At 44.6% G+C, this 27,920-nt stretch overlaps 1 protein-coding gene across 9 annotated transcripts in view; it reads left to right on the forward strand.

The window, feature by feature from the left end:
• The window catches only part of stau2 (staufen double-stranded RNA binding protein 2), a 69,719-nt gene that overhangs the window by 17,796 nt on the left and 24,003 nt on the right, over positions 1-27,920 (forward strand). For all 9 annotated transcript variants that reach the window (XM_077012306.1, XM_077012305.1, XM_077012303.1 and 6 more), the window contains exons 6-12: positions 3,360-3,519; positions 5,938-6,045; positions 9,490-9,702; positions 9,798-9,935; positions 12,832-12,963; positions 15,113-15,176; positions 21,716-22,014. In XM_077012306.1, coding sequence (XP_076868421.1) covers positions 3,360-3,519; positions 5,938-6,045; positions 9,490-9,702; positions 9,798-9,935; positions 12,832-12,963; positions 15,113-15,176; positions 21,716-22,014 — 1,114 coding nt within the window. The remainder of the gene's footprint in view (positions 1-3,359; positions 3,520-5,937; positions 6,046-9,489; positions 9,703-9,797; positions 9,936-12,831; positions 12,964-15,112; positions 15,177-21,715; positions 22,015-27,920) is intronic.

Below are 27,920 nucleotides of genomic sequence, written 5' to 3' on the forward strand. Positions count from 1 at the left end.
TATATCGATATTTTGGCATTAAAAGCCACAGTGAAGCTGTTCAGCTCTTTTTTGGGAGAATTGCATGACCTCTAAATCTTTAACAGATTAGAGATAAAAATAAATGAAATTACAAAAATTATAAAAATATATAAAACCTTGTTTATGAGACTAAAGAAATTAAATGTGTTCCATTGTTTTAAATGTCTCTCATATTGAGATGATCTTTACTGCCTTGATCATCACCAGCTTGGCTCTCGGCTTTATAGTAATCCTCAGCTCTCTCGCTCTCTCTCTCTCTCTCTCTCTCTCTCTCTCTCTCTCTCTCTCTCTCTCTCTCTCTCTCTCTCTTTCCTTTTCCACCAGCATGGTACCATGCTAGTGTCATAATACCGAACAGTTCTGTTCTGTCCCCAAAATCTTGCTGTTCTGAACCCAACGAACATGTGATGCAAGCAGTCGAAAGAGTTGTGAATTTCAGTGGAAAATCGCTGTACTACACATACACACATACATACACACATACACACATACATACACACATACACACATACATACACACATACATACACACATACACACATACATACACACATACATACACACATACATACACACATACACACATACATACACACATACATACATACATACACACATACATACACACATACATACATACACACATACATACACACATACACACATACATACACACATACATACACACATACATACACACATACACACATACATACATACACACATACACACATACATACACACCCCAAACGCACCCCAGGCACTAAGTGATCCGTCAGAAAGAGACTACCAGTACTACAAGTCTTTCTTCCCTCAAGCTCTGATAAAACCAAAAGAAATGTAATCGGATGATAATGGTTACTCTTTAAAAAACAGAATAATAATAGTGGATATAGCTGTGAACACTACTAAAACGTTGTTTTGGCTCTAGAAGGTAGGAAGTCCTGGAAATCCTGTGCGTGAGGGTGTGGATATTTTCATTTGAACATCGTTATCTGAAGAAAACGGTGTAGTTAAACTCTACAGGTGTTTAAAATATGCTCAGACTAGCCCAGCTGTTACCATGTGACCTGCTAAGTAGCTGCGCTGCTACAAAGTGCTGCTGTGCTATTTTCAGTGTGATGGTAGGTGTGTCCTTGAACATTTATTCATCAATATCTGATCCAGCATTTTTGCAGATATCTGCCAATTCTGATACATGATATCATATTGATGCCATCTCTAGTGTGTTAAAGTGGCTTTGTTAGTTTATTTATTTAAACCATAGGGCCAATTTCTCTACATAAGATTTATGATCTGTTTAGATTTGCAGTGTGTTCTACAAATTGCAAAAGACAGAGCTTTGAGCTTGGTTTGCCCATTTCATTTTTGTGTGTATGGTTTAAATAAAGGTCAATTAAGGAACTTTATTAACTTAGGCATGGTCTCATTCCAAATGGCTGACTCCCACTTCACTGGGGCACTCACGACTTTTCGGCCTTCAGAGAAAATATGTAAATCAAAATGTCCATAGAGGTTATTGGCTGCTTCAGGATTACTGATAGTTGTTTCATAAATGTTGAATTTTTTTTCCTTTGTTTTCTCTATATTAGAACCTTGAGTGTGTGAAAGGTGCTTTGTCATTACTTTTTACAGTATTACTTGTTAGTAGCATTAGTTTAGTTTTAACAGGAGCAGGTGCAAACTACAGTAATTCTTTCTACAGCTTTGGCTAATGAGCAGTGCATGTTATGGGGGTGTGTTGTCTTTTACTGGCTTTTTGTGAGATGGGTACAGATTACATGCTTCTCTTTCACAGACAAGTCTCAAGTTGTCGTGCTGGTTTAAAACTACCAAGTACAAAAACATTCAGAGCCAAAAGTAGAATTCGTGATGCCATTCAGGTGAACTATTTTCTGCAATGGATATGCAGCCAGGAATATCACTTTATATAGGTTATGTTCTTTTGTTCTGATACTCGCCTAAAATGAGGACACTTTGAACAAAAAGTGCTTTTGTTTTACTGTGCCGAAGTTGTTTCCTGCCATTTACTAGCTAGTGTGTAATTCTGTCTAATTCTTTTTACTTAGACCCTGAACTTTGCCCAGATTACATCTCTCAGTGTCAAATCTGATATCACTAGTCCAATAACACAATGAAACGGAAGTTTTCTAACAACTCGAAACTAAATAGCTGGGATGGTTATGAAACAAACTAATGTTGAGACTCAGTCAAGCTATTTGTCTGTACCTGGCCATTTGAATACTTCTTTTATTTACCTGCATTGCCTTTTGTAACACTGCAGGTTATGCATAAAATTTCATACATGGGTTTGGTCCTATTGCATGACAATGTGGGAGATGTTTTGAATAAACACCACTAGGTGCTCAAAGCAGGAAAGTGGTAGCAAAGGTTCGTTAGGTCTCACTCCCTAGCCTGTGTAGAGGAGTGTGAACGGGTTCTCCAAAGCTGGGTGTGTGTGTGTGTGTGTGTGTGTGTGTGTGTGTGTGTGTGTGTGTGTGTGTGTGTGTGTGTGTGTGTGTGTGTGTGTGTGTGTGGGCGGGCATGCAACCGTGTGTGTGTGAGAGAGAGAGAGAGAGAGAGAGAGAGAGAGAGTACTTGGAGGGGGGTTCTGATGCTGGGTCAGTCAGTGGCACTCATAAAGGCCTGAGAGTTTAAAGAGGCCCTTAAATCTGGCCACTGAACAGCGGTCTGACAGCCCTGCATGGGTGAGCCAAAGTTGAGATAAAGAAAGCTGGATATATGTGAAGCAGCTTTTGTTTTGAGATCCTCTGCTGGGCGCCAGCAGGGAGCCATCATTTCAGGACCTCATAGTGTCATTGACCCTGTGGAAGAAGGGCCTTCTAATTTTACCATTTTTTACTTCACCAATATTGTTCAGGTTCTGCCTCAGATATAAATCTGTCCTTTTGCAAGTTGTTTTAAGTCTTTGTCCACCACTCCCCTGTGCCATTGTGTCTTTAGTCCCTTCTCCACTGGAGCTCAGACACTAAGTAGCACTCACACTGGGAACAAGTGAATCATTGAGATTAGGGCTGTGCGCCCTCTCGATCTTGTTTTGCTGTAATGTTTTTAGCATAACTTAAGTTGTGTTTTCTTTCCTCATCTCTCCCAATTAGCAGCAGACGGGTTTAGTGTGCTTCTTGCAGGCTTATGGCGCTTTTGTTGTGCCTACCGCATCAAGTCAGGCATTTGCACGGTGATAAAACTGCCAGGTTTCGATAAGCTAATCCTCTTATGAATCAAAGGCCTTTTTTTCCCTCCTGCCTCTCCTTTCTTCCTTCTCTCGCTATTCCCTCTTTTTTTCTCTCTCCATCTTGGCTCTTTTCCCACACTAGGTACCATTACCCAGTGCCTAAGGTATTTTATGTGCAGTTGACAGTTGGGCACAACGAGTTTATCGGCGAGGGTCGCACACGGCAGGCTGCCCGACACAACGCCGCCATGAAAGCCCTTCAGGCGCTGCGGAACGAGCCAATCCCAGAGAGACCACCTCAGGTAACCTCCGCACTCCTGTACCACCTCAGGTAACCTCCTCACTTTGAACCACCTCAGGTGACCTCCCTCTCTCTGTATTTCTACCTAGGGGCATTGCTCATTTGATGTAAACACTTAACACGATCTCAGTTACCGCGGTCTGTATAGATCTTTCCTCTTACCTAATCACTATTATATTCAGCGTGTATCTGACTCAGACCTCGTCATGTAGCTAAAGACGACCTTCTTACTGATGACAAATTCTCCACTTTGTACATTCCTTTCATGGGCTCTCTGCTCGTTGACGTACCTCCTCAGGTAACTATCTGTCTCTCTGTAGCATCTGGGGAGAGGCTACCACACACAATGGACATTTCACTCTGTCCACTTCATCCTCGCAGCCTCTCACTTGGTCACACCTTCTTAAATGTGATCTATAGGTTTTAGGTGTCTTGGACTTAATTCCACTATTACATAGAAATTACTTAAGACACTTGCTCAAGTGCCAGCTCTGATGTAACCCTCTTTCTCAGTTCTTACCCAACTTGGCTAATGTGTAAAAGCCCTGCATAGCTTCTGACCAACCGGGGGGCATTTACTGACGTCACAGCCGTGGGCAATTCTCATACTGTTCAGTGGGCCACATTCCGCTCACTGGTTGTCATCTAAATGTAAGAAAAAGAACTGACTGTAAGGCGTGAAGAGTGATGGTCCTCTCTAACTCTGCTATGCAGTGACCTCACTGGGACTTTAAACTCAGTCACACTATGATGCGTGTTCCACTGAACAGTGGTTGTGCATTAAAACAGTATATTTGGCCAGCTAGCTCCCAGAGAGGTCCATGCGAGTACTCCTGTGTTTGTTTAGTCAATACCAATAGTTAGAACTGACCCTATTTTGGATTCTGATGTTTAACATTTATACAGTTTCAGAATATTTCCTGATAAACATGTTTGGGCAATAAGAGAGATTTGAAGCCTGAAGATTGTAGCGTTTAAGTTGTAGCCTGTTTTTTTTCTTTTTATTATTTGTCAACATTTTTGAAACCTGATGTGTGGTTTTGATTTCTCTGAAGAAAGACGGCCTTGGGCCATCCCTCAAAAGCCTGGTCTGCTCCACCGGAAATCAGATTCCATTTTTCTCCTACTGGCTAGCATCAGTGGAGGTTATTTACACCTCCATGGCATCTCTCCTGTTCAGTCTTGCTCCTCTCCAGTCTGCATAATGAATTCTTTGTTAGGTGCTTCTTCCGTGTATTGCTTTACAAATTGAAGCACAGCGTGTTCATGTACACCCCAGGCAAAAGTGTGTTCATCTGTCAGACTGCTCACTGTAAGTATGGATCACAACCACACACACACACGCACACGCACACACACACACACACAGAGGAGGGCCAGAGTAGTAATACAAGACTGCAGAGGTGAGACTGTCCAGCAGCGCCTGAAGAGTTCTGTCTGCACTGTGCACGCACACACACACACACACACACACACGCACACACTCTAAGAAGCAAACAGTTTTATATACAGACTTAAAACGTAGAGCTGTAAACTGTATCTTCAAGCTGTGCGGGAGAAAAGAGAGAGGAGTGGGTCTGCCACAGCAGGTTCAGGAACGCCGGGTCCTTCCTGGTCTGATGGAAACATCACAACTGGACGTATTTGTGATGTTCTGATACATAAAATGGTCATTGAATTAATTGAAATTCCTTTTAAAGAAAATATATTGTCCATATATTTGAGACGTGAAAGCCTTGTTTCAGGGACCCCTCGTTCAGGGACCCTCTGGATAGTTCTCATTATCTGAGAGAAATGGCAGTTAGAGGAGCAGTTCCCAGCACCACACCAGACCACTGCTAAGCCAGACTGTACTGGATGGAGCTTTGCCATGGTACGACCAAATGATGTCAGTTCCACAGCATCTTCCTCCAGGACAGTAATGTGTATGTACTTCAGTACTGGGCCACGTCATCAGCATTCCTGCGGAGGCTTTAGCACGTTGGTGGTTGGTTGAGCTCAGGAGTCTTTCACTCTTAATGATCTGAGTAGGCCTATTTGTGTGTCGTCTATGTGAGTTTTGTTTTCCGTGTTGTGTTCAACTTTGCTAAACGTTGATTTGCGAATGGGACAGGCCTGCTACTCTCATCATGTACTTCTCATGCCATCTCACTCAGGAAGTTGTTTCTTTCTCATGCTGTCTCAGGGAGTTGTTTCTTTCTCATGCTGTCTCAGGGAGTTGTTTCTTGTCATGTCATCTCAGGCAGTTTTTTCTTCTTTATTGTTCTGCATCCAGATATACAGAACTGCTTTGAGATGATGTTTGTTCTGAACGTCATTATTCAAATAAAATGAAAATGAACTGGATCGGCTTCCCTGCTGTTCTGAACAGTTTGGAGCTGCAATAGCAAAATGTGTTGTGTGTGTTTAACTGTCGCAGTGTCCAGAGGAGAAGAAGGGCTTGGAAGAGACCACTGATGCCAACAAATCTGAGATTAGCCTGGTCTATGAGATCGCACTCAAACGCAACCTTCCTGTCAACTTTGAGGTACAGCGCTCTCACTCGATTCCAAACACACTCATTGCGGTTTTGTTTACTTTAAAAAAAAAAAGACTTTCATTGTCTGACAACACAGCCGAAATAAATAACATCAAAATAAATAACACGTGCTTTTGCTAATCAGTTATTTCAGCACAGTGTACATTTGCCATGTTTTAGTTCATTAGCTGAATTTCATTATGCATGTCTCCTTTTTGTAACTCATGGGTTTACTTTTGTGTATTAAAAGGCTTCGTTCAACAGAAAGCAAATGATGTAGCCTGTTTGGTAGTGCAGTAGGGACTGGTATCATACACGTACCGGTCATGCACTGTCACAGTGACTTTAAACCAATCCCTGCTTTAGATGTGCAGTATTGGCACACTAACTTTAACACAGAGGAAGTGGTTGGATGCCGGTGTTGGGAGACATAAACAGGCCGGTGCTTCAGCCGGTCTGGAGGACTGAGCCGGATGTGTGCTGTGCGCGGAGGCCTGCCAGCCCGCCGTCTTCATTATGTAAAGCGCTTTTCCACGCCTGTCTCCAGCCCTCCCTTCTGCAGCCATCAGCTCGGGCTTAGCAAATGTTGCGTTTCTTTCCAGATCCTTCCTGACATGTGTTCCCGGGATTCCTGTGTACGCACAAGCAGTGTGTTGCATCCGAATCCAACTTCATTTGCGCACGATGTGGTGCTTTTTTTTTCCCCACTTAACTTTTTGACCATAATTCAGCCCAAACAGCCTGGAGTGAATTTTGCTCATGTCTGATCTTTTCAGGAATTTTTACCCTTGACATCTTGGGAGAAAGTGTGGAGTGTTTTTTTTTTCTTTTCTTTTCCCCTCCTAGTTTGAATAAACATTCAGACCGAGGTTAAGTGTTACAATATGAACAGGATGCGGTAAGTGGAAAAACGTATCGGCCTTACTTCATAGCAATAGGAAACCATTTGAATATTACACTATTTCCCACAGCACAATGAAGTCTCCTTATTTGTCTTCATGTGAAGTAATAGAGCATCTAGAACTACACACCAGAACTTTTGTCACTTCTCACGGCATATCGAACAGATGTGTTGAGAGATATCAATGTATAGCTATGAGCTTTTGTATGGATGACACATTGCAGAAGGGAAGACCTGCACTAAGAACCACCCACCATGTACATAAGTAGTTTTCTCCAGGGCACACTCATCAACAAGCCATACAAAAGAGCCATTCTTCAGGCTGTCAGTCTGACATTGTCCCGCCCTGGACTGATATCCTGCCTTTTCACTAAGATGAAGATGCCAGACTTTCTTAGTCCCAGATCCTCCCACTAATACCCAGTCCCCCTCACAAGCTCGGGAGGGATGGAGATCCCAACCTCAAGTTACAGCGTTTCCTCCCAGCGAATATGATCCGTGTCGTCAGACGCACCAGACAAGAGTGCAGACAGTCAAACTGGCCACCATCAGACGCAGGCATCAAAGTCCTCAATGAAACTTCATCACCACGCTGAAGATTCCATGTCGTCTGTTGTCGGTTGGCGATGGCTTGTCTGCCGCCTTGGGCTAGTAGTGCCAGTGGCTTTGCTGAAGGGGCGTTCACTCACGGAGACCTACCTAATCTTACTACCACACTGTTTCCACTAGCAACAGCAACTATGAGAACTGTGTCAGAAGGTTAGCTAACTCCAGTGGCACCAGACCTGTCTAGGCCTATTGTTAACAGGGTTGGTAAAGTTACCTTAGTCTATTCTTAACATATTTAATCAAGTCTAGAGGATCTAAGGGAGAAGGTAGGTTGGAGGGAAGAGTCTGGAACTCATGAATGCAGATATCTAAGATCGGGTGATGATTTGTTATTGCTCAAGATCCTGGAAGGAAAAAAAAAAAACAAAAAAAACATACCCTCCAACAAAATCTAAATAGCCTACGTTGCGTCTTTCCATTGGAGTTTGGCTCCGGGGAGATGCTACCGACAAGGGCGATAATGATGAACAGCAGTGATCTGTCTGGTCTTATCGCATAACATCACGAAATGGAGTCTTGCACGGCCTTAAAGCCAAGTAAAAATTGGAGTTCGACCGTGTAGAAATGAGTAGATATTCACCTGCTCTGTCAGTGTTGTTCCTAATTTGAGTGTCGGTAGACCCAATTTGAATGTGAGGTCATGATTTTAACTGCTGAGTAAATTCCACAGCTGCTGAAATACTTCTTTGCTTAAATCCAAAGAGCAAATCCAAAGGCTGTCTGCTGTGAGGCCCTGCAGCATAAACATACCAAAACGTACGCTTAAAACATCTTGCTTGTTGTCGTTGCATAATGTAAAACATCCTGCTCCTTGTCCTGACGTATTATGTTTGAGGAGATGAATGTGCTGCTCTCTCTGGCGTGACAGACCTTGCACTGGATTTTTATGAATTAAGGCATTATAATAGCTCCTTTTCAACCCATCCCTTCTACAGCGAGGGATGGAACGAATCCAGCATATCTGAGCACAAAGATCGATTCAGCGTTTTTGTTTTTCAGTGTTCAATTTTTCAACCGTGAGCAAAGCTGAGTGATTACAGAGAGAAACTCTGCGCTCTTATGTAACAGTGGAGTGCGATGATCAAATCTGCTCCACATCAGGGCCTTGTAAATATTGGGTCGTGGCATTCCAACAGATGTGTGCGGAATGCAGAGTGCCCGGGGTCTTGCTTCAATCTGCCATATTAAAGCGTCTAAGTAGATCGTCTTCTCAGTTGAAGATGACTCAGAGATGAAGGTTACATATTTACAGTCACTTTACTTTGCTAAGTTAAGTAGAACATTGTGTGGTGTTTGCACAGTATGTAGATTTCATGCTCTAGTCTGTAGATTCAATACTTTGTAGTCTGTAGGTTTCACACTCTTTCATACTCTGTAGTCTGGATTCCGTACTCTGTAGTTTGTGGGTTTTACTGGCGGAGGAACTGGTTATGAACCTTCAAGTTTCATTCACACACAGTGCCTCCCACCTCCGCTCTCAGCATGTATGTAGGGAGAGAATGTGGGTAGTCTCAGGAGAGGGATAGCATTCACTGCAGACCTTGCACAGTGAGGTTTTCAGGGTGTGTGTCTGTGTGTGTGTCTGTGTGTGCGTGCAAGAGCATGTGTTTGTGGTGTGTGTGTGTGTGTGTCTGTGTGTGTGTGTGTGTGTGTGTGTTTATGGGTGAGGGAGAGTGCATGTGTGTACATGTATGTGCATGTGTGTGTGTGTGTGTGTGTGTGTCTGTAAGCCTAGACTTCCAGTGTTAGAGTTCACCTGCTCTACTGCCCATCCCAATAGGGACACAGGACGTGAATATGAATGTACAGGAAGTGAGTGTAATATGAGGGATGTGTCGGAATATGACAGTTAGGGTTTCACACCTGATTGGCTCTTTAATTTCTCGCTGTGTCGTAGCGTGTGTGCTGTCGTGCATGCTCACGTCTACAGCGTGTGTTTGCAGGTGCTTAAAGAGAGTGGTCCTCCCCACATGAAGAGCTTCCTGACACGCGTGACCGTGGGGGAGTTCTCCGCCGAGGGCGAGGGCAACAGTAAGAAGCTATCCAAGAAGAGAGCCGCCTTCTCCATCCTACAGGAACTAAAGAAACTGCCATTCCTTCCAGTGGTGGAAAAGCCCAAAATGCATTACAAGAAACGCCCCAAGTCCATATTAAAGGTTTGCCGCCTGTGAAGTGGGTAATGTGATTTCAGTGGTTGCAGATGTGACACTGTGGTTTGATGCACATACTCATGCTGTGCCCTCGGTGTCAGACAGGGCCTGAGTATGGACAGGGAATGAATCCCATCAGCAGACTGGCTCAGATCCAGCAGGCCAAGAAGGAGAGGGAACCAGAGTACGTCCTGTTGTCGGAGAGAGGGATGCCTCGCCGTCGAGAGTTCATAATGCAGGTATGACAGAGGGGGGGGAGAGAAGGAGACTCCTGAACATGTAGTGATAACCTCCCACTGGGTCATCTGTCTTAATCAGTGTGTCTGTCGCCTCCACAGGCTCTGATTACTGCTGACCTTCATCTCCGTCAAAGTCACACACACACACACACACACACTCACTCACTCACCGGATCTTTGTCTAGCCTTCGCTATTAGGAGATGATAACTCTTAATTAAGCTCATTTTCAGAATGACATCCCTAAGGGAAAAATCAAGAATAATTGCTATGCTCTACAGTTCTGTGTAAGTGTGTGTGTGTGTCTGTGTGTGTACTGCAAACTGTTTGTTTGTGTACTGTGCTGGGTGTGTTTGTGTATATACTGTGTGTGTGTGTGTGTGTGTGTGTGTGTGTGTGTGTGTGTGTGTGTGTGTGTGTGTGTGTGTGTGTGTGGACCACTGCAGCACCTGCACATCTGGCCAACACCAGCTGATTTTTGGTTTGTCCTAAACCATAAGTTTATTGTTAAAGTGTGTGAGTTGTCCCAGTGAAACAGATCTCTTGGCAGCCGAGCATTCTGGGGCGTCAGCCTGCTCCTTTATGAGTCTAGCCTGGGCTCATGCCCATGGACGTAACGTGGGTCATTTACACTGAAGTACCAGCAGCCCGTAGTCTCCTCTCCACTGGAGTCATTCGGACTTCACCTCTAGCCAGGAGGCCTCCCGCACCAGAGCTGCTCCTCTGCACCACGGCTTTGGCCCTTGCACGCACGCATGTAGGAAGTTCTGAAAACTCTTTGCCCAACCATCATTTAGGCTCAGCATCTGACTCCGGATGTGCTGACCCTTAGACGGGGCTGCCTTTCAGGCTGTGCTGACCCTTAGACGGGGCTGCCTTTCAGGATGTGCTGACCCTTAGACGGGGCTGCCTTTCAGGATGTGCTGACCCTTAGACGGGGCGGCCTTTCAGGATGTGCTGACCCTTAGACGGGGCTGCCTTTCAGGATGTGCTGACCCTTAGACGGGGCTGCCTTTCAGGATGTGCTGACCCTTAGACGGGGCTGCCTTTCAGGATGTGCTGACCCTTAGACGGGGCTGCCTTTCAGGATGTGCTGACCCTTAGACGGGGCTGCCTTTCAGGCTGTGCTGACCCTTAGACGGGGCTGCCTTTCAGGCTGTGCTGAACCTTAGACGGGGCTGCCTTTCAGGCTGTGCTGACCCTTAGACGGGGCTGCCTTTCAGGATGTGCTGACCCTTAGACGGGGCTGCCTTTCAGGCTGTGCTGACCCTTAGACGGGGCTGCCTTTCAGGATGTGCTGACCCTTAGACGGGGCTGCCTTTCAGGCTGTGCTGCCTTTTTGCTCTTTTACTGCGTTTTAAGCATTTAATTCCTTTCAGGCTGTAATTCCTTTTTACACCATCCTGCTTTTTGTCTGCATTGCTTTTTAAGCCGACCCTTTGACTATAGACTGTCTTGCAGTCTGTACTTCTGTTTGGTCTGTAATGCTTTTTAGCTTGCATTAAAACCGGAGCTTGAAACTCAGGTTTTATCCATCTTGAAATAGTTTGTCTAAATATTAAGAGTTTTCTGTAGTGGACTTTATGGTATACTTATATGTTTTAGTTAAATCACTTTTTGTGTAAAACAAGAATGCCATTTGGTACACCATACAAAAAATAATACATTTTGTTAAAATACTGTTAAAATAATTAATGGGTCCAAATTTATTTGATGGCTAAGATGTCGGAATATGACTTCATCGGTACAGAACTTACTTTAATGAACAAATATAAATATAAAAATGTACCAGATCCCAAAGCACATGGCTATCAGAAAACAGAAATTACTGCTTACATAAAAATATGTTACACGGTGAATAAATATGATATGGCAGGGCAGAGCAGTGAAAGCCAGGCCAGGCTTTAATGGGCATGTCCAAAGAGTTACCCTGTTCAAACCAAACAGCTTCAGCACTGACTGGAACATTCGAATGAGTGGAATAATTCAATCAGACCCTAAGAAGAAACGGGCCAGCGATGGATCCCACGCACGCACGCGTGTGCACGCAAGCAAGCGCATGCTCTGCAGTTTGCTTTGTGTTAGGCGTCCCATCCTGATTGGAGGAATGCAGTCTCCCTCTCTGTGGGCTGTTAATCCCGTCTTTTATGTGAACGGTGCGTTTGTGGGCGAGAGTAATTCAGCCTCTCACCAGTGCCTCGTCCTCTCAGCACCAATTCTGTCTGCTTCTTTTGTGGTGCCCAGTTCCTTCTAAAGTTTCAAAACCGTTCCCTCCCAGGCTGTCGGCGTTAAGCGCTCTCTGTTTCCGGGTTCCAGGTTCACGCTGCTGTCCGTCGGATTGGCAGGATTAGACAGACGTTCCAGGCCTTTGTTTGCTTAAGGACCTCCGCTAAATGTACCATTTGCTGATGAGATTTTTCAGTGACAACTTAAGTGACCTTCTTAAGTGACCTTCCTTCTTAATTTATGAAGAACTGACTGTGATTCTTAACACCGATTCTTGAGAACAATGAATTTATGGTACCGATCGCTCTGTTTGCTTTTCGATTTATTATTATTATCATTTTTTTAGTACCGATTTTGGTTTATTTATTTCTGATTTTTTCACTAAACAAATTTTCTTTGTTTCTGAACTAAAATTACATGTATTAAATCCAAATATTTTAAAGAAATATATAATGGTATAAAATAAATAGAATCCACATAGCTGGCATTTTAGCTCCAGACATTAAGTGCTTATGTCATAGTGGACTGGGTCTGGGTTGATGGCATTACTTCCTTCCTCCGACTCCTCTCTCAGCCTGCTGTGTGTGTGTGTGTGTGTGTGTGTGTGTGTGTGTGTGTGTGTGTGTGTGTGTGTGTGTGTGTGTGTGTGTGTGTGTGTGTGTGTGAGAGCAGGTGAAGGTGGGTAGCGAGGTCACCACAGGCACTGGAGCCAATAAGAAAGTAGCCAAGCGTGCAGCTGCGGAGGCCATGCTACTGCAGCTGGGCTACAAGGCCTCCACACCCCTGCAGAGCCCAGCAGATAAGGTCTGGAACTACAGCCCACACACTCGCCATGTAGCTAGTACCACTGTGTTCTACACACACACACACACACGCACATAGCTAGGACCACTGCAATCTACACACATACTCCAAATTGCTAGGGCCACTGCATTCTACACAGACACACACACACACACACTGTATTGCCAAAAGTATTCGCTCACCCATCCAAATTATTGGAATCAGGTGTTCCAATCACTTCCATGGCCACAGGTGTATAAAATTAAGGAACTAGGCATGCAGAGTGTTTTTATAAACATTTGTGAGAGAATGGGTCGCTCTCAGGAGCTCAGTGAATTCCAGCGAGGAACTGTGATAGGATGCCACCTGTGCAACAAATCCAGTCATGAAATGTCCTCACTTCTCAATATTCCACAGTCAACAGTCAGCTGTATTATAAGAAATTGGAAGTGTTTGGGAATGACAGCAACTCAGCCACGAAGTGGTAGGACACGTAAACTGACGGAGTGGGGTCAGTGGATGCTGAAGCGCATAGTGTGAAGAGGTCGCCAACTTTCTTCAGGGTTAATCACTACAGACATCCAAACTTCATGTGGCCTTCAGATTAGCTCAAGGACAGTGTGCAGAGAGCTTCATGTAATGGGTTTCCATGGTCGTGCAGCTGCATCCAAACCATACATCACCAAGTGCAATGCAAAGCGTCGGATGCAGTGGTGTAAAGCACACCGCCACTGGACTCTAGAGTCTGGGTTTGGCGGTTGCCAGGAGAACAGTACTTGTCTGACTGCATTGTGCCAAGTGTAATGTTTGGTGGAGGGGGGGTAATGGTGTGTGGTTGTTTTTCAGAAGCTGGGCTTGGCCCAGTTTCAGTGAAAGGAACTCCGAATGCTTCAGCATACCAAGACATTTTTGACAATTCCATGACTGTGCACCAGTGCATAAAGCAAGGACCACAAGGAGTCTGGTGTGGATGAACTTGACTGGCCTGCACAGAGTCCTGACCTCAACCCGACAGAACACCTTTAGGATGAATTAGAGCAGAGACTGAGAGCCAGACCTTCTCATCCAACATCAGTATAACCTCACAAATGTGCTTCTGGAAGAATGGTCAAAAATCCCCATAAACACACTCCTAAACCTTGCGGACAGCCTTCCCAGTAGAGTTGAAGCTGTTCTAGCTGCAGAGGGTGGACCAATATCATAATGATCCCTATGGATTAGCAATGGGATGTCACTTAAGCTTATATGTGAGTCAAGGAAGGTGAATACTTTTGGCTATATAGTATATTTTATACAGACACACAGAGACACACATAGCTAGGACCACTGTAGTCTACACACACACCACATAGACTTCTCCTCAAACAAGGACATGCATGAACACATACACAAACTCACACATACACTTGCTAGGACCATTGTAGTCACACCAACGCACTCATTCACACGCTCACTCACTCACTCACTCAGAAACACACACACACGCTCTCCACGTAGTTTCACTGTACTGTAGTCTCCTCACACACACTCGCATACATACACATGCACATATACACAAACACACACCATCACACTCTCTACACTCATACACACACACACTCTCTGTCTATCTCTCTCTCCCTCTCCCTCTCTCACATATCTCGGACCCTTGTAGTCTCCTCTCAAAAACACTTTCTGTCCACATATCATGTGTGTGTATAATGTATGTATATATGTACGTATCTGTCCATGTTTTGTTGATTTCACATACAACGGATATTTAGCTTAGAACATCCTGTTAAAATTCCCATAAGATTAAGTTTATAAAGGAGTGTGTGTGTGTGTGTGTGTGTGTGTGTGTGTGTGTGTGTGTGTGTGTGTGTGTGTGTGTGTGTGTGTGTGTGTGTGTGTGTGTGTGTGTGTGTGTGTGTGTGTGTGTGTGTGTGTGTGTGTGTGTGTGTGTGTGGTGTGTGTGCATCAAAGTCGTTAACTTGACTCTTCCATTTTCTCTCTCAATTTTTTCTCTATCTCACTCTTTACTGACTCTCATTTCTCTCTCTCTCTCTCTCTCTCTCTCTCTCTCTCTCTCTCTCTCTCTCTCTCTCTCTCTCTCTCTCTCTCTCTCTCTCTCTCTCTCTCTCTCTCTCTCTCTCTCTCTCTCTCTCTGCTCCTCCATGTCTTCCTTCATTAGCCACAGATGGATAACAAAGGTTGGAATGGACAAAGAGCTGCTTTTCCCGAAGCCCCTAGTAACAGTAAGTTTTTTTCCCCCTGTCACGGCAGGTGACACTGCTGGTTAATCTGTGTTAATCTCTGGTCAGTCACATGACTGTTGTGGATCCTGCAGATTGGTCCACACAAGCTTATAGGACACATTCTGTTTAGTTTACAGCTGTTTATACAAACTTTTGAACATGTTTTCAGCACTAAAGTTTCTATAATGAAAAAATATATATTTTATATATTGTATATTTTGCCTATTGTATATTATAATGAAACATTATTATTAAACGGACATCCCGAATGTTAAAAAAATGTTTTTTGATTTTGTTCTAAAAAAAAATTAACATAAGTGCATCATAATGAACATAAATGGGTTTAAGGTCTGATAAACGTGATCTCAATTACAAACATGTAAATGAGTCAGTGTTGTAACCATAATGTTTGTGTCTAGGCTTTTGTTTACCCGTATATGCAAATAGCAGCAATTGTATATTGGGGAAAACATTTAATCAATAGAACAGGTCTAATCACACAAACCCAGATGGGGGCTACCATCTACAATCAGTCCCAAATTATAGTATTTTAGAATTATAGTATTTTAATATAGTATTTTAATAATAATAATAATACCGGTAATAGGTTTTTTATTTTATTTTTTGGCTTTATTTACTTTGTGTGGTGGCATTTGCAGCCATGAAAAGATGTAGCCTACTAATAAATTGTAGAAAACCAGCGTCTTTAACTGTATGCACGTGTACCTTTGGAGAAGTCCAGGTGGGGTGGAACGCTGGTGGAACGCTGGTGTGCACCGTGGGAGCTTCCAACCCACCATCTTAGACAGATGTGTGTGACAGATGACCAATCTAATCATCTCTTAGGAATGACTTCATTAGGCCACCCGCACGCTTCCCCAGATCAGGCTGCTCTGCCTTCTCACGCAAATCGCTTTTGGATGCTTCTCTATTGCCGCATCATATGTTTTCCAGTATCTCTCGGGGACAAACTGCACGTGCTCAGAAAAAAAAACAATGCTGAGGGCTGGTAAAACTTGCTTGTTTACTTTGCATGGCACAAATGGAAACATTGAGTCGACCCTGTTACACACACGTGCACATGCACATGTATACAGACACGCACCAAACAAACGTGAGCCTGTGTAGTTTGTAGTTTGGTACTTTGGAGTGGATTGAACGAGTCTCCTGTCCCTCTTTCTTCTCTCCTCTTTCCTTTATTCATCTCCTCTCGTCTCCTCATTCTTTTCTTCTTTCTAGTTTCTTCTCTCCTCTCCTCTTCCTGTGCTTTGCGCCGCTCTGATTGGGCCTGCGTTGGGGAAACACTTTTGGCTGTGGTTACATTCTGGAGAAAAGCCATGTTCCTGCTCCAGACTATCTCTGGGCTGTTGTTAGACACTATCTGTCTCCAGACCCTCTCTATAAACTTTCCCCACCAGAGAGCTTTTAATGTCAGAATAATGCCCACAAATTTACAGGCTCTGAGCATTGCAGCATCTCTGGAGGGTGCTGACACGATCCAGAGCAGATCCATGTCAGTGGCCTGAAGTTCTGTGTTCCTTCTCCACCTTTGAGGTTCAGAGCTCCTCCCAGAACCCACCATGTGTTCTCAGCACACAGGAACCATGACGTAGGCTCAAGGCATCAGAGTGGCTGTCTGTCAGGGCAACATCTCAACATCTCACCTCTCCGGTCCTCGGGGGATCACTCGGATATATTGTGTGTCTGTGAATGTGTCAGTATGTTTATGTTTGGGAATCACATGCAGTCCTTCATCACACTGATTTACAGTTGCGAGATGTGGGGTGTCTTATCTGGTTTAAATCAGAGTCTTGGCTGAATGCTGGTTGTGCTCTACTATGCCATTCTCAAACACCCCATTACACTGGGCAGATGCTTTTGTATTGAACATTTTATGTTTTTTTTTCTTGTTTTTTCACTGACGTAATGCTGGCTGACACCACTGTTTTATTTTCATGTATTTATTGTGTGTTTTGTTATGGAGGGATTGCATGACGTGGTGCATTATGGTTTCATTGCTTCAATGTTTCTGGTCACTAAAATCTTGTCACCAAACAGTTAGAACTCAAATTTGGAAGTTGTGCTGGGGTGTTAAAGCTTCCCCTCACTGTGTTTTGATAGTGCTGTAGGGCGCACACACATGTATCGTTGTTTGTTCATTTGGTGGACGGATGTATACGTCACTAGAATGGATACAATGGAAATTTAAATTCCGATGATTTAACGATTGTTGAATCCACTTAAATGCGTTAAAACTGCATTAACGTCTCCTCACACATCCTCAAATCTCCTCACGCATCCTCAAATCTCCTCACGCATCCTCAAACCTCCTCATGCCTCCAAGCATCCTCATGCCTCCTCAAGCATTCTCAAACCTCCTCATGCCTCCTCACGCATCCTCAAACCTCCTCACACATCCTCAAATCTCCTCACGCATCCTCAAACCTCCTCACACCTCCTCAAGCATTCTCAAACCTCATGTATCCTCAAACCTCATGCCCCCTCATGCATCCTCAAACCTTTTCTTGCCTCCTCACGCATCCTCAAACCTCCTCACACATCCTCAAATTTCCTCACGCATCCTCAAACCTCCTCACACCTCCTCACACCTCCTCAAGCATTCTCAAACCTCATGTATCCTCAAACCTCCTCATGCCCCCTCATGCATCCTCAAACCTTTTCTTGCCTCCTCACGCATCCTCAAGCCTCCTCATGCATCCTCAAACCTCTTCATGCCCTCTCATGCATCCTCAAACCTCCTCATGCCTCCTCACGCATCCTCACACATGCACACATGTCCAAATAATCATAGCACGATTTTGATATTTAATATATTAATATTTGATATTAATTATTTAGTTCATTTTTAAACATGTAATTAAAAAAAATATTTAATTTTTTTTTGAGGAAAACAATTCTAGTGTGTGTGTGAGACAGGTTATGTGTCACTGAGTGCAGACATTTATGTTATAATGACAACTATGTAAATATTTTATTCAAATAGTAATTATAAAAACATTACTATTAATTATTATTATTGTTGTCATTGCTGATTCATAATGACTTGCGTTTGGGCAGCGACTTTACTTCCCAGACGAGTATGTCTGCATGCTCGTTGGCATGATGACATTGTCACGTCACCTGCTTGCGCTCAGCTTTTTTACGGGAGGAGCTCATTTGATTGGATATTGCAGTGACACACTTAATAACACCTGCTGATGAGTGTTCATTCTAACTCCCCTGCTCACATATTCAGTATTTCTCACCCGCTGCTCACTTATTCAGTCTAACTCACCCGCTGATCACGTATTCAGTCTAACCTGACCTGCTGCTCATGTATACAGACTAACCACACCCGCTGATCACGTATTCAGTCTAACTTACCCGCTGATCATGTATTCAGTCTAACTCACCCCCTGATCACGTATTCAGTCTAACTCACCCGCTGATCACGTATTCAGTCTAACTCACCCGCTGATCACGTATTCAGTCTAACTCACCCGCTGATCACGTATTCAGGCTAACACACCCGTTTATCACGTATTCAGTCTAACCTGACCTGCTGCTCACGTATTCAGTCTAACCACACCCGCTGATCACGTATTCACGCTAACACACACGCTGATCACGTATTGAGTCTATCTACACACGCTGATCACGTATTGAGTCTATCCACACCCGCTGATCACGTATTCAGCCTATCCACACCCGCTGATCACATATTCAGTGTAAACACACCCACTGATCACGTATTCAGTCTATCTCACCTTTTGCTCATGTAGTCAGTCTTCACCTCTTTTAGTGATTGATCTGCTGTGATCGAGATCATTGCCTCTGCCCTGAGTCATGAATATAGTAAACAACATTTCTGCCACACCCACACATGTCTGCACGGCGCTCATGTGCCTCATTCCTCACTGAAACGTTTCGTCTTTCTCACTGAAACGTCCTCTGGAGATTCCAGACGTCTGTTTTTGTTCGTCATCTTCGGTGCAAGAACTGCAGCACAGGCAGACTGCAGAATTTAGACATGGCACAGTGTCCCCAGTGTCCACAGCCACTTTGACTATGTGCCCTTTTCCTGGGCCAATATGCTCAGGCTTTACAGAGGAAGAACGTCATCAGCTGTGGTGTGTTGAGCTGTGATGTGTTGGTGTGTTGAGCTGTGATGTGTTGAGTTGCGTTATGTCCCAGTAGTCTCTCGGATGTTGTCCAAAATTTGCTTTCTGCAGCAAACACCAACAGGAAGTACCACTCATGAACAGCTGCAGAAAATCACATCTGATCCTCTTCTCTCCTGCCATGTAGCTATAGTACATTTTTCTACTTCAGTGAACACAGATATTCATTATAAAATATTCCATAGATCTGCATGCATTACCTTCGCCCTATTCCTGCTTGAGTTACCCTAACCCTATTCTGCTTGTTACCCTAACCCACCCCAACCCTATTCCTGATTGTGTTACCCTAACCCACCCCTAACCCTATTCCTGATTGTGTTACCCTAATCCTATTCCTGATTGTTACCCTAACCCACCCCTAACCCTATTCTGCTTGTTACCCTAACCCTATTTTGCTTGTTACCCTAACCCACCCCTAACCCTATTCTGCTTGTGTTACCCTAACCCTATTCCTGATTGTGTTACCCTAACCCTATTCCTGATTTGTTACCCTAACCCTATTCTGCTTGTTACCCTAACCCACCCCTAACCCTATTCCTGGTTGTGTTACCCTAACCCTATTCTGCTTGTGTTACCCTAACCTTATTCTGCTTGTGTTACCCTAACCCTATTCCTGGTTGTGTTACCCTAACCCTATTCTGCTTGTGTTACCCTAACCCACCCCAACCCTATTCCTGATTGTGTTACCCTAACCCACCCCTAACCCTATTCTGCTTGTGTTACCCTAACCCTATTCCTGATTGTGTTACCCTAATCCTATACCTGATTGTTACCCTAATCCTATTCCTGATTGTTACCCTAACCCTATTCTGCTTGTTACCCTAACCCTATTCTGCTTGGGTTACCCTAACCCAGGGGTCTCCAACACGTCGCTCGCGAGCTACCAGTAGCTCGCCACCCCTTTCCGAGTAGCTCGCCAAAGGGCCAATGAATTACATATAAATTTGTAAACAAACCTAATTGGTCCCATCGAGAAATCTACTTAAATTTATGTCCAATCAAAATTCACAGTTGTCCCTCCCCTTCTAACACTAAATGATTATTCGCCAATTATACAACAGTTAGTTCACAATCCGACTGGTTGAGAAGTGTTCTAACCCTGCAGATATGTGTGATAACAGCACGGTATTCTCATTCTCTGTATCACTCCGCGGACGCGTTGTCAAGTAACGGCATGTACATACGATAACACACTCCCTCTCGTGTTCTATTGCTCAATTAGCTGTCAATCAAAAAGTTAGGCTGCCGTCAATATTGAATAAACCAGGGGTCACCTATGTCATGAGTCGCCCGCGGGTTTGTTTTAAAAATAGCTCACTATAGCGCCATGCACCAAAGCGCTGCATCGTTTATGTTTTTGCTACTATTATAGATTGTCCCCCCGGTAGCCCTCCGCAATAACTGGTATCCAAGAAGTAGCTCCCAGTTCCAAAAAGGATGGAGACCCCTGCCCTAACACTATTCTGCTTGTGTTACCCTAACCCACCCCTAACCCTATTCCTGGTTGCGTTACCCTAAGGAGGAGTGGAGGAGGAGGTGAACATCCATGAAACGTTTGACTAAGTTTGAAAGTGCATCATGTTCTTTTGGATTTTTAAACAAACCCAGGAGTAACAAGATATGCTCCAGTGATGAAAAAAATGCAGAAACATTTTATTGGACATGTAGTACAGTGATGGTGATAAAAAAATATATATAGTGCCCAAATGCATAATAATAAAGTATATTATAAAAGAATTTGTATTAAAGCTGCAATTTGTTACTTTCCACTGCTGCTTCTCTCTGCTTCTTTATAAGATGAAATAAATTGGTCTGTTGTTGTTCCAGACAGCCTAGAACACACGTTACAAATGTTACTGAACATACATGCAGACTGGAGTTTTAGCAGGCTTGCAAATCTAGAAAAGCACTGTGTGTTTTACTGTAATGTGAGGACTTGCTTAGCAAGTCTGTATTCTCCCTCACACTTCTTGCATACTTTCTCGTCCGGGATTCCATGGAATTAGAAACAAACGGAATTTCGCATGTTTTGACATCACATTCTCCTCTGTGGGGTGTATTGTGTCAGCAGGCAGGACTGTGTTGGTGCTGTGACCTTATCGTTGGCTCTGTTGCTATTTATTAATATGTGTAAACAGGATGCTGATATTGTTATCCATCTGCATAATCTTTTAAAACTTTTAATTAAGATTTTTTCCCTTGCTTCTTTCACACACACACACTCTCTCTCTCTCTCTCTCTCTCACACACACACACACACACACACACAGAATCAGACTAGTATGCTAATCGTTATATGTGTTAACAGCAGTGTGCAGTAAAGCCTCTTCTCTCTCTGTCGCTGTCTCTGTCCCTCAGCACAGAAGGGAATTCTCCACCTCTCTCCAGACATGTATCAGGAGATGGAGGCCAGCAGGAATAAGGGAGGCCCTGGAGCCTCCGTCAGCTACCTGAGCCCCAAAGAGCTGAGCCAGGCGGGCGGAGGTCCCTACTACAGCAGCACAGTGGGAAGCACAGCCTCCATTGCCCGTGAGCTGCTACTGGGCGGGGGCTCGCCCACGGCTGAGGCCATGAAGGGCAAACCAGCCGCTTTGGTGTGTGGCTCTGTGCACCCCACCCAGCAGCTGGAGTACCTGGCCCACATCCAGGGCTTTCAGGTAAGGACAATATTGGTTTCATGGAAACCTCTCTCTCTCTCTCTCTCTCTCTCTCTCTCTCTCTCTCTCTCTCTCTCTCTCTCTCTCTCTCTCTCTCTCTCTCTCTCTGTCACTCTTTCACACACGCTCTTGCTCATGCTATTTGTATTCCCCCCCTCTCCCTCTCTCTCTCTCTCTCTCTCTCTCTCTCTCTCTCTCACTCTCTCTCTCACTCTCTTTAAGCACTGCCAGATATGCAGCTACTCTGGTTTGATGAACAGACTCTGCCGGACTTGATCTGGTTGGAACAGTTGAATTGTTGTGTTGTAGGCCACCCTTGGCGGTGGTGTAAACTGCTGTAGCAAACTTTTCTAATCTGTTTTATCTATATTCTCTTCATGATGAAAGATAAACACCTGAATGTGCTCATTATAGCCTGGATGTGTATGGAAGGAGGCAGTGACTGTATTTGTAGTGTTCATTAGCTTTTTGTATATATTGTATTATAACTTTTTTTCTTGGTGCTATATAAACCATATGCTTTTTGTACTGTTTATAGCAACACGATTGTTAGGGAACTACCGGTACTTTTTGGTGGAAGGAATTGCCAAAACCTGTGTTATGGCAAATATCTTGCCTATACTGTACGTTACACTGTTTCCTGTACATGCCACACTGTTTCCTGTACATGTTACACTGTTTCCTGTACATGCCACACTGGTTTTTATACACCTGATAGAGTCTCGATCTCTCCAGCTGCATTAGTTGAAGTAAACAGCCTGTCTGCATCACGTTTGGCCATCACGTAACGCCAGGTGGATTTTTTTATATAACTGACAGGGAAAACATTTTCACTTAAGCTGCTAAAGTTGCCTTTAATAATGTGTTTTGTTTCTGCCTTCCTGTGGCCTGAGAAGACTGAAGCAGTCAGACGAAAACACCAGCAAAGCCAGTGGGTTCCCTTTAGAGGGTCGATGGAAGGGGGCGGTGCTGTGGGCCATGTGTATGAGGACGTCATTCAGCTCTCCGTCTTATTCTGTTCTTGCTATGGAGTTCTCAAATGGGAGTCAGTCTAGTATGTGCTTACAACCCCTTAGGGTCTTCAGACCTTAACCAGTCTGACACTAAAGTTCAGTTCAGACAGAAATGTAAATATATATTTGTCATAAGACAACCATCCAGTCACTATGGGCATGCGTTACTGTAGTCTACATACCAAATGTGATTTTTTTTTTTTTTTTTTGTAACACCTTTACTAAAACAATGAAACTCTTCTCTGAAATTTTCTTGCACTGACAGCAACTTTTTTTTTCTTCACTTCAGAGACGAGTGTAACACTCGTAAAATGCTCGGTGCCGTTGCTAGCTATGTGACTAGCCCATGCATAGTAGTGTTACTCTTTGTAACAAAACTCAGCAATCTACAAAGTCTTTCTGTGTCCCTGTATTCACAGTTAGCCAAGAGAGGGAGCAGGCTAATACCCTGGGCCTCTGGTCTGCAAGAGGTTCGCAGAATATAAGTAAACAAATGATTGTGTGTGTGTGTGTGTGTGTGTGTGTGTGTGTGTGTGTGTGTGTGTGTGTGTGTGTGTGTGTGTGTGTGTGTGTGTGTGTGTGTGTGTGTGAAAGTAAGAATAAAAGTGTGTGTTTCAGGAAAGGAGGAAGTATGTGGTCAGAAACAAAAACACAAAATGCGTATTATTCAGGTTCCTTTTTAAAATGTGTTTTCTTTTGGGTTTTTTTTTTTTTCTTTTTTCTAAAGACAGCCAATTCCCAGCCCTCAGGTAGTCTCCCCGTCACACAACAGCTGCCAAGCAGGCAGGGTGGGGGCTGTCTGTTTCCTCCAGGGCATCATCAGATGTATGAGCTCATTCATACACCCATGATTGGCCAATGTGGCAGCCCCCTGTGATTGGCCAATGTTACTTGTAATTAACAGAGGAGAGTGAGTTCGGCCCACCTCCCTCCCCAAGAAACACAGCCAGTTTTGCTCTCTTCCAGCCACAGATGGCTGTAGCAGCATAATTAGGGATCGAACTCACAATCTCCCAGTGTTAAGGCAAACACTTTTCTACTGCACCACTCAGCATATTTGTAACTCTGAAACAACGCCATATTTGCGCCACAAGATGGGTACAGTATGGCGTTGACATAATGCTCAATTGGTACTAATGGGCCCAAAGTGTGCCAGGGTAATATCCCCCACACCATTGCACCACCACCACCAGCCTGAACCGTTGATACAAGGCAGGATGGTTCCATGCTTTCATATTGTTGACGCCAAATTCTCACCCAACCATCGGAATGTCGCAGCAGAAATCGAGACTCATCAAACCAGGCAACATTTTTCCAATCTTCTGTTGTCCAATTTTGGTGAGCCTGTGTGAATTGTAGCCTCAGTTTCCTGTTCTTAGCTGACAGGAGTGGCACCCAGTGTGGTCTTCTGCTGCTGTAGCCCATCCACCTCAAGGTTCGATCAGCTCGAACCAGTCTGGCCATTCTCCTCTGATCTCTGGCATCAACAAGACATTTGCACCCACAGAACTGCCGCTCACTGGATATTTTCTATTTTTCAGACCATTCCCTGTAAACCCTAGAGATGGTTGTGTGTGAAAATCCCAGTAGATCAGCAGTTTCTGAAATACTCAGACCAGCCCGTCTGGCATCAACAACCATGCACATTCAAAGTCACTTAAATCACCTTTCTTCCCCATTCTGATGCTCAGTTTGAACTGCAGCAGCTCGTCTTGGCCATGTCTACATGCCTAAATGCATCGAGTTGCTGCCATATGATTGGCTGATTTGGCTTTTGCATTAATGAGCAGTTGGACAGGTGTACCTAATAAAGTGGCCGGTGAGTGTATGTATGTGTAATATCATATATATTATACAGTAATGTATATAGTACACATTATACATATATAAAAGTAACAGACTAAGGGCTGATACTAAATGTCAACACTAGTTTTGTTGGTTATTATTTCTGATGTTTGCTTATATTTTTCTGACTGATGAGTATTTCTGCACAAATACAAGTAAAAGAAAGTGGTGTTTTTAATATTTGTCCAACTTGGCCTAACAGCCGTGTCCAAAACACTGCGCTGCTAGGTTTTGCTTTTAAGTACCTCGCATTGCCTCCATAATTCCAACAGTACTCAGATATTTTCCACAATTCTGCCAACACAGCAGTGCTTTACAACATTTCTCTCAAATGCACCCAAAGATCAAGCAACAGGAACCATACGGACCCCTGAGTGACCCCCTGGGATTGGGAGGGGGGGGGGGTGGTTTGGGTGGAGCGGGGTGCAGTAGAGGAGAGGGCAGATCTGTGGGGTGGGGGGGGGATAAGTGGGTAGTGAAGGCAATCTCTGTGGGAACACGGTCTTGGTGGAGCACATCAGGTGCACATCATAAAGGGCCTTTTGTAGTGAGTGTGTGTGCTGTAGAACAGAGCTGGGGGCAGTGAAGAGCAGAAGGTAGAACCACCACCCCCACCCCCCCCATCTCAATCCCCACCCCCCCACCACCATCCCCCAAATAATTCCACCCCCACCCCCCCATCTCAATCCCCACCCCCCCACCACCATCCCCCAAATAATTCCACCCCCACCCCCCCATCTCAATCCCCACCCCCCCACCACCATCCCCCAAATAATTCCACCCCCACCCCCCCATCTCAATCCCCACCCCCCCACCACCATCCCCCAAATAATTCCATCCCCACCCCCCCATCTCAATCCCCACCCCCCCACCACCATCCCCCAAATAATTCCACCCCCACCCCCCCATCTCAATCCCCACCCCCCCACCACCATCCCCCAAATAATTCCACCCCCACCCCCCCATCTCAATCCCCACCCCCCCACCACCATCCCCCAAATAATTCCACCCCCACCCCCCCATCTCAATCCCCACCCCCCCACCACCATCCCCCAAATAATTCCACCCCCACCCCCCCATCTCAATCCCCACCCCCCCACCACCATCCCCCAAATAATTCCACCCCCACCCCCCCATCTCAATCCCCACCCCCCCACCACCATCCCCCAAATAATTCCACCCCCACCCCCCCATCTCAATCCCCACCCCCCCACCACCATCCCCCAAATAATTCCACCCCCACCCCCCCATCTCAATCCCCACCCCCCCCCCCCCCCCCACCACCATCCCCCAAATAATTCCACCCCCACCCCCCCCATCTCAATCCCCACCCCCCCACCACCATCCCCCAAATAATTCATACCGGTTTTCAGCCACTGTCTTCATTTCTGTGTGTCTCAGCTGTGGAAGCTGTGAGGGTGGACTGGTGAACTCTCCCCTCTGCTCAGTCAGTTTGTGATTCCTGATAACTAATCATCTGTGGATCTCTCTTCTCATTCTCTCTCTTCTCTCTCTTTCTCTGTAGCCATAGTTTTTCAGAGTGTAACATTTGTGTCTTCCTGGCTGTCTTCCTGTGTTTTGCTCTTTCTGTGGGTGGATGAGAAGGAGGTTGATGGGAACAGAGTCATTTTTCATCCTGACAGAGTGCTCTGATACGGCCCGTAAACGTTCAGCGTCCATATGCCAATTGCTCTGCTCGTCTAAAATTAATCACCGTGATTCACAAATGACCGAGGCAGTCATGCCTGTCCCCTTTTCATCACCCGTAATATGCACCCTGGTTCATGACAGCCTATACGGCAATATGGAGTTATATTGGAGTTAATTTCCACATGTGATCGCTAGTCATTAAAAACAAACGTTGGTTTTATTTGTTTATTTACATGGTTTTCTCTTTACTGCCCATCTGCTTCTGTGATGACCGTACCACAAGGCCATGTATGATGGCAAAGCACTGACTGACCACTACCTGGCTGATCGCTACCTGGCTGATCACTACCTGGCTGATCACTACCTGGCTGATCGCTATCTGCAGCATAATGAATTGGGTCACCAGGCTTAAACAGCAGTGGTGGAGTGATGAGGCCATTAAAAGGGCTCAGTGCTTCAGTTAAGTTGAAAGATGTGTTTTATTAGGTAATTAGTATGAGTATCGATATAACTCATTGCACTCTGCTTTAAGCTATTAATGGACATTAATTGGTAATCTGCCTGAAATAAATTTAGGCCAAATGTAATAACAGCTGTTTGATCAGCAAAACGAGGTGTCTATATAATGGCTAAAACAGGTGCAGTATCCATTGCAGAGGTGAAGTCCATATTTGGTTAGAAATCCTGATGGCCTCTGACTACTCTGATGAAACAAGACGCTCTCCCACGATGTATTAGTTTGTTATAATTATCTGAACCCGGACATTCTAGTTCATTAGTGATTGTTAACATTTTTGCATGTGTAGTTCCAGTGAAATCTTGAGACACTGGCAGCTGAAATGTGAATCCTGAGCAAAGTCACCCATCTGTGATGAATGTGCAGCATACAAAGCCCACACACCAACCAAAATAAGACATTTCGTAGCTCGTATGAAATGCACTGCAAATATTTTGGTGGCTAATGACTTATTCGGTGTCCGTCACGAGAAGCGGCCGCGTTTTCTTCGCCTACGGCACAGGAGGAGTTGGGAGTAGATCCTGTGTGTCTCTCTCAAGTCAGGACACCAGCGATTTCAGCGTGACATTCAGAGCCGTATCTGCTCTTGCCTTCAGCTATAATAACTGAGGTCCTAGATGCGTGCTGAACGGAACTATGACTGAATATGACCGCGTGATTAACTAGGCAGAGGTATCCAGCTGTGTTTGAATTACATCTTCATTGCAATGTCAGAAATCTCACTTTAACGAGAGGAGAGCCTATTGGCTGATATATGTTTATACCATCTGGACCAGAACATATTTCTCATGTGACGGTTTACTCCTGCTACCTTCTTCCTCTCTCCGCTTCCTCCTCTTGCCTGTGTGAAAACCACTTCAAACAGTCTTGGCAGCCGCTAG

This window comes from Brachyhypopomus gauderio, chromosome 7, assembly GCF_052324685.1.
Source record: "Brachyhypopomus gauderio isolate BG-103 chromosome 7, BGAUD_0.2, whole genome shotgun sequence".
NCBI classification, from domain to species: Eukaryota; Metazoa; Chordata; class Actinopteri; order Gymnotiformes; family Hypopomidae; genus Brachyhypopomus; species Brachyhypopomus gauderio.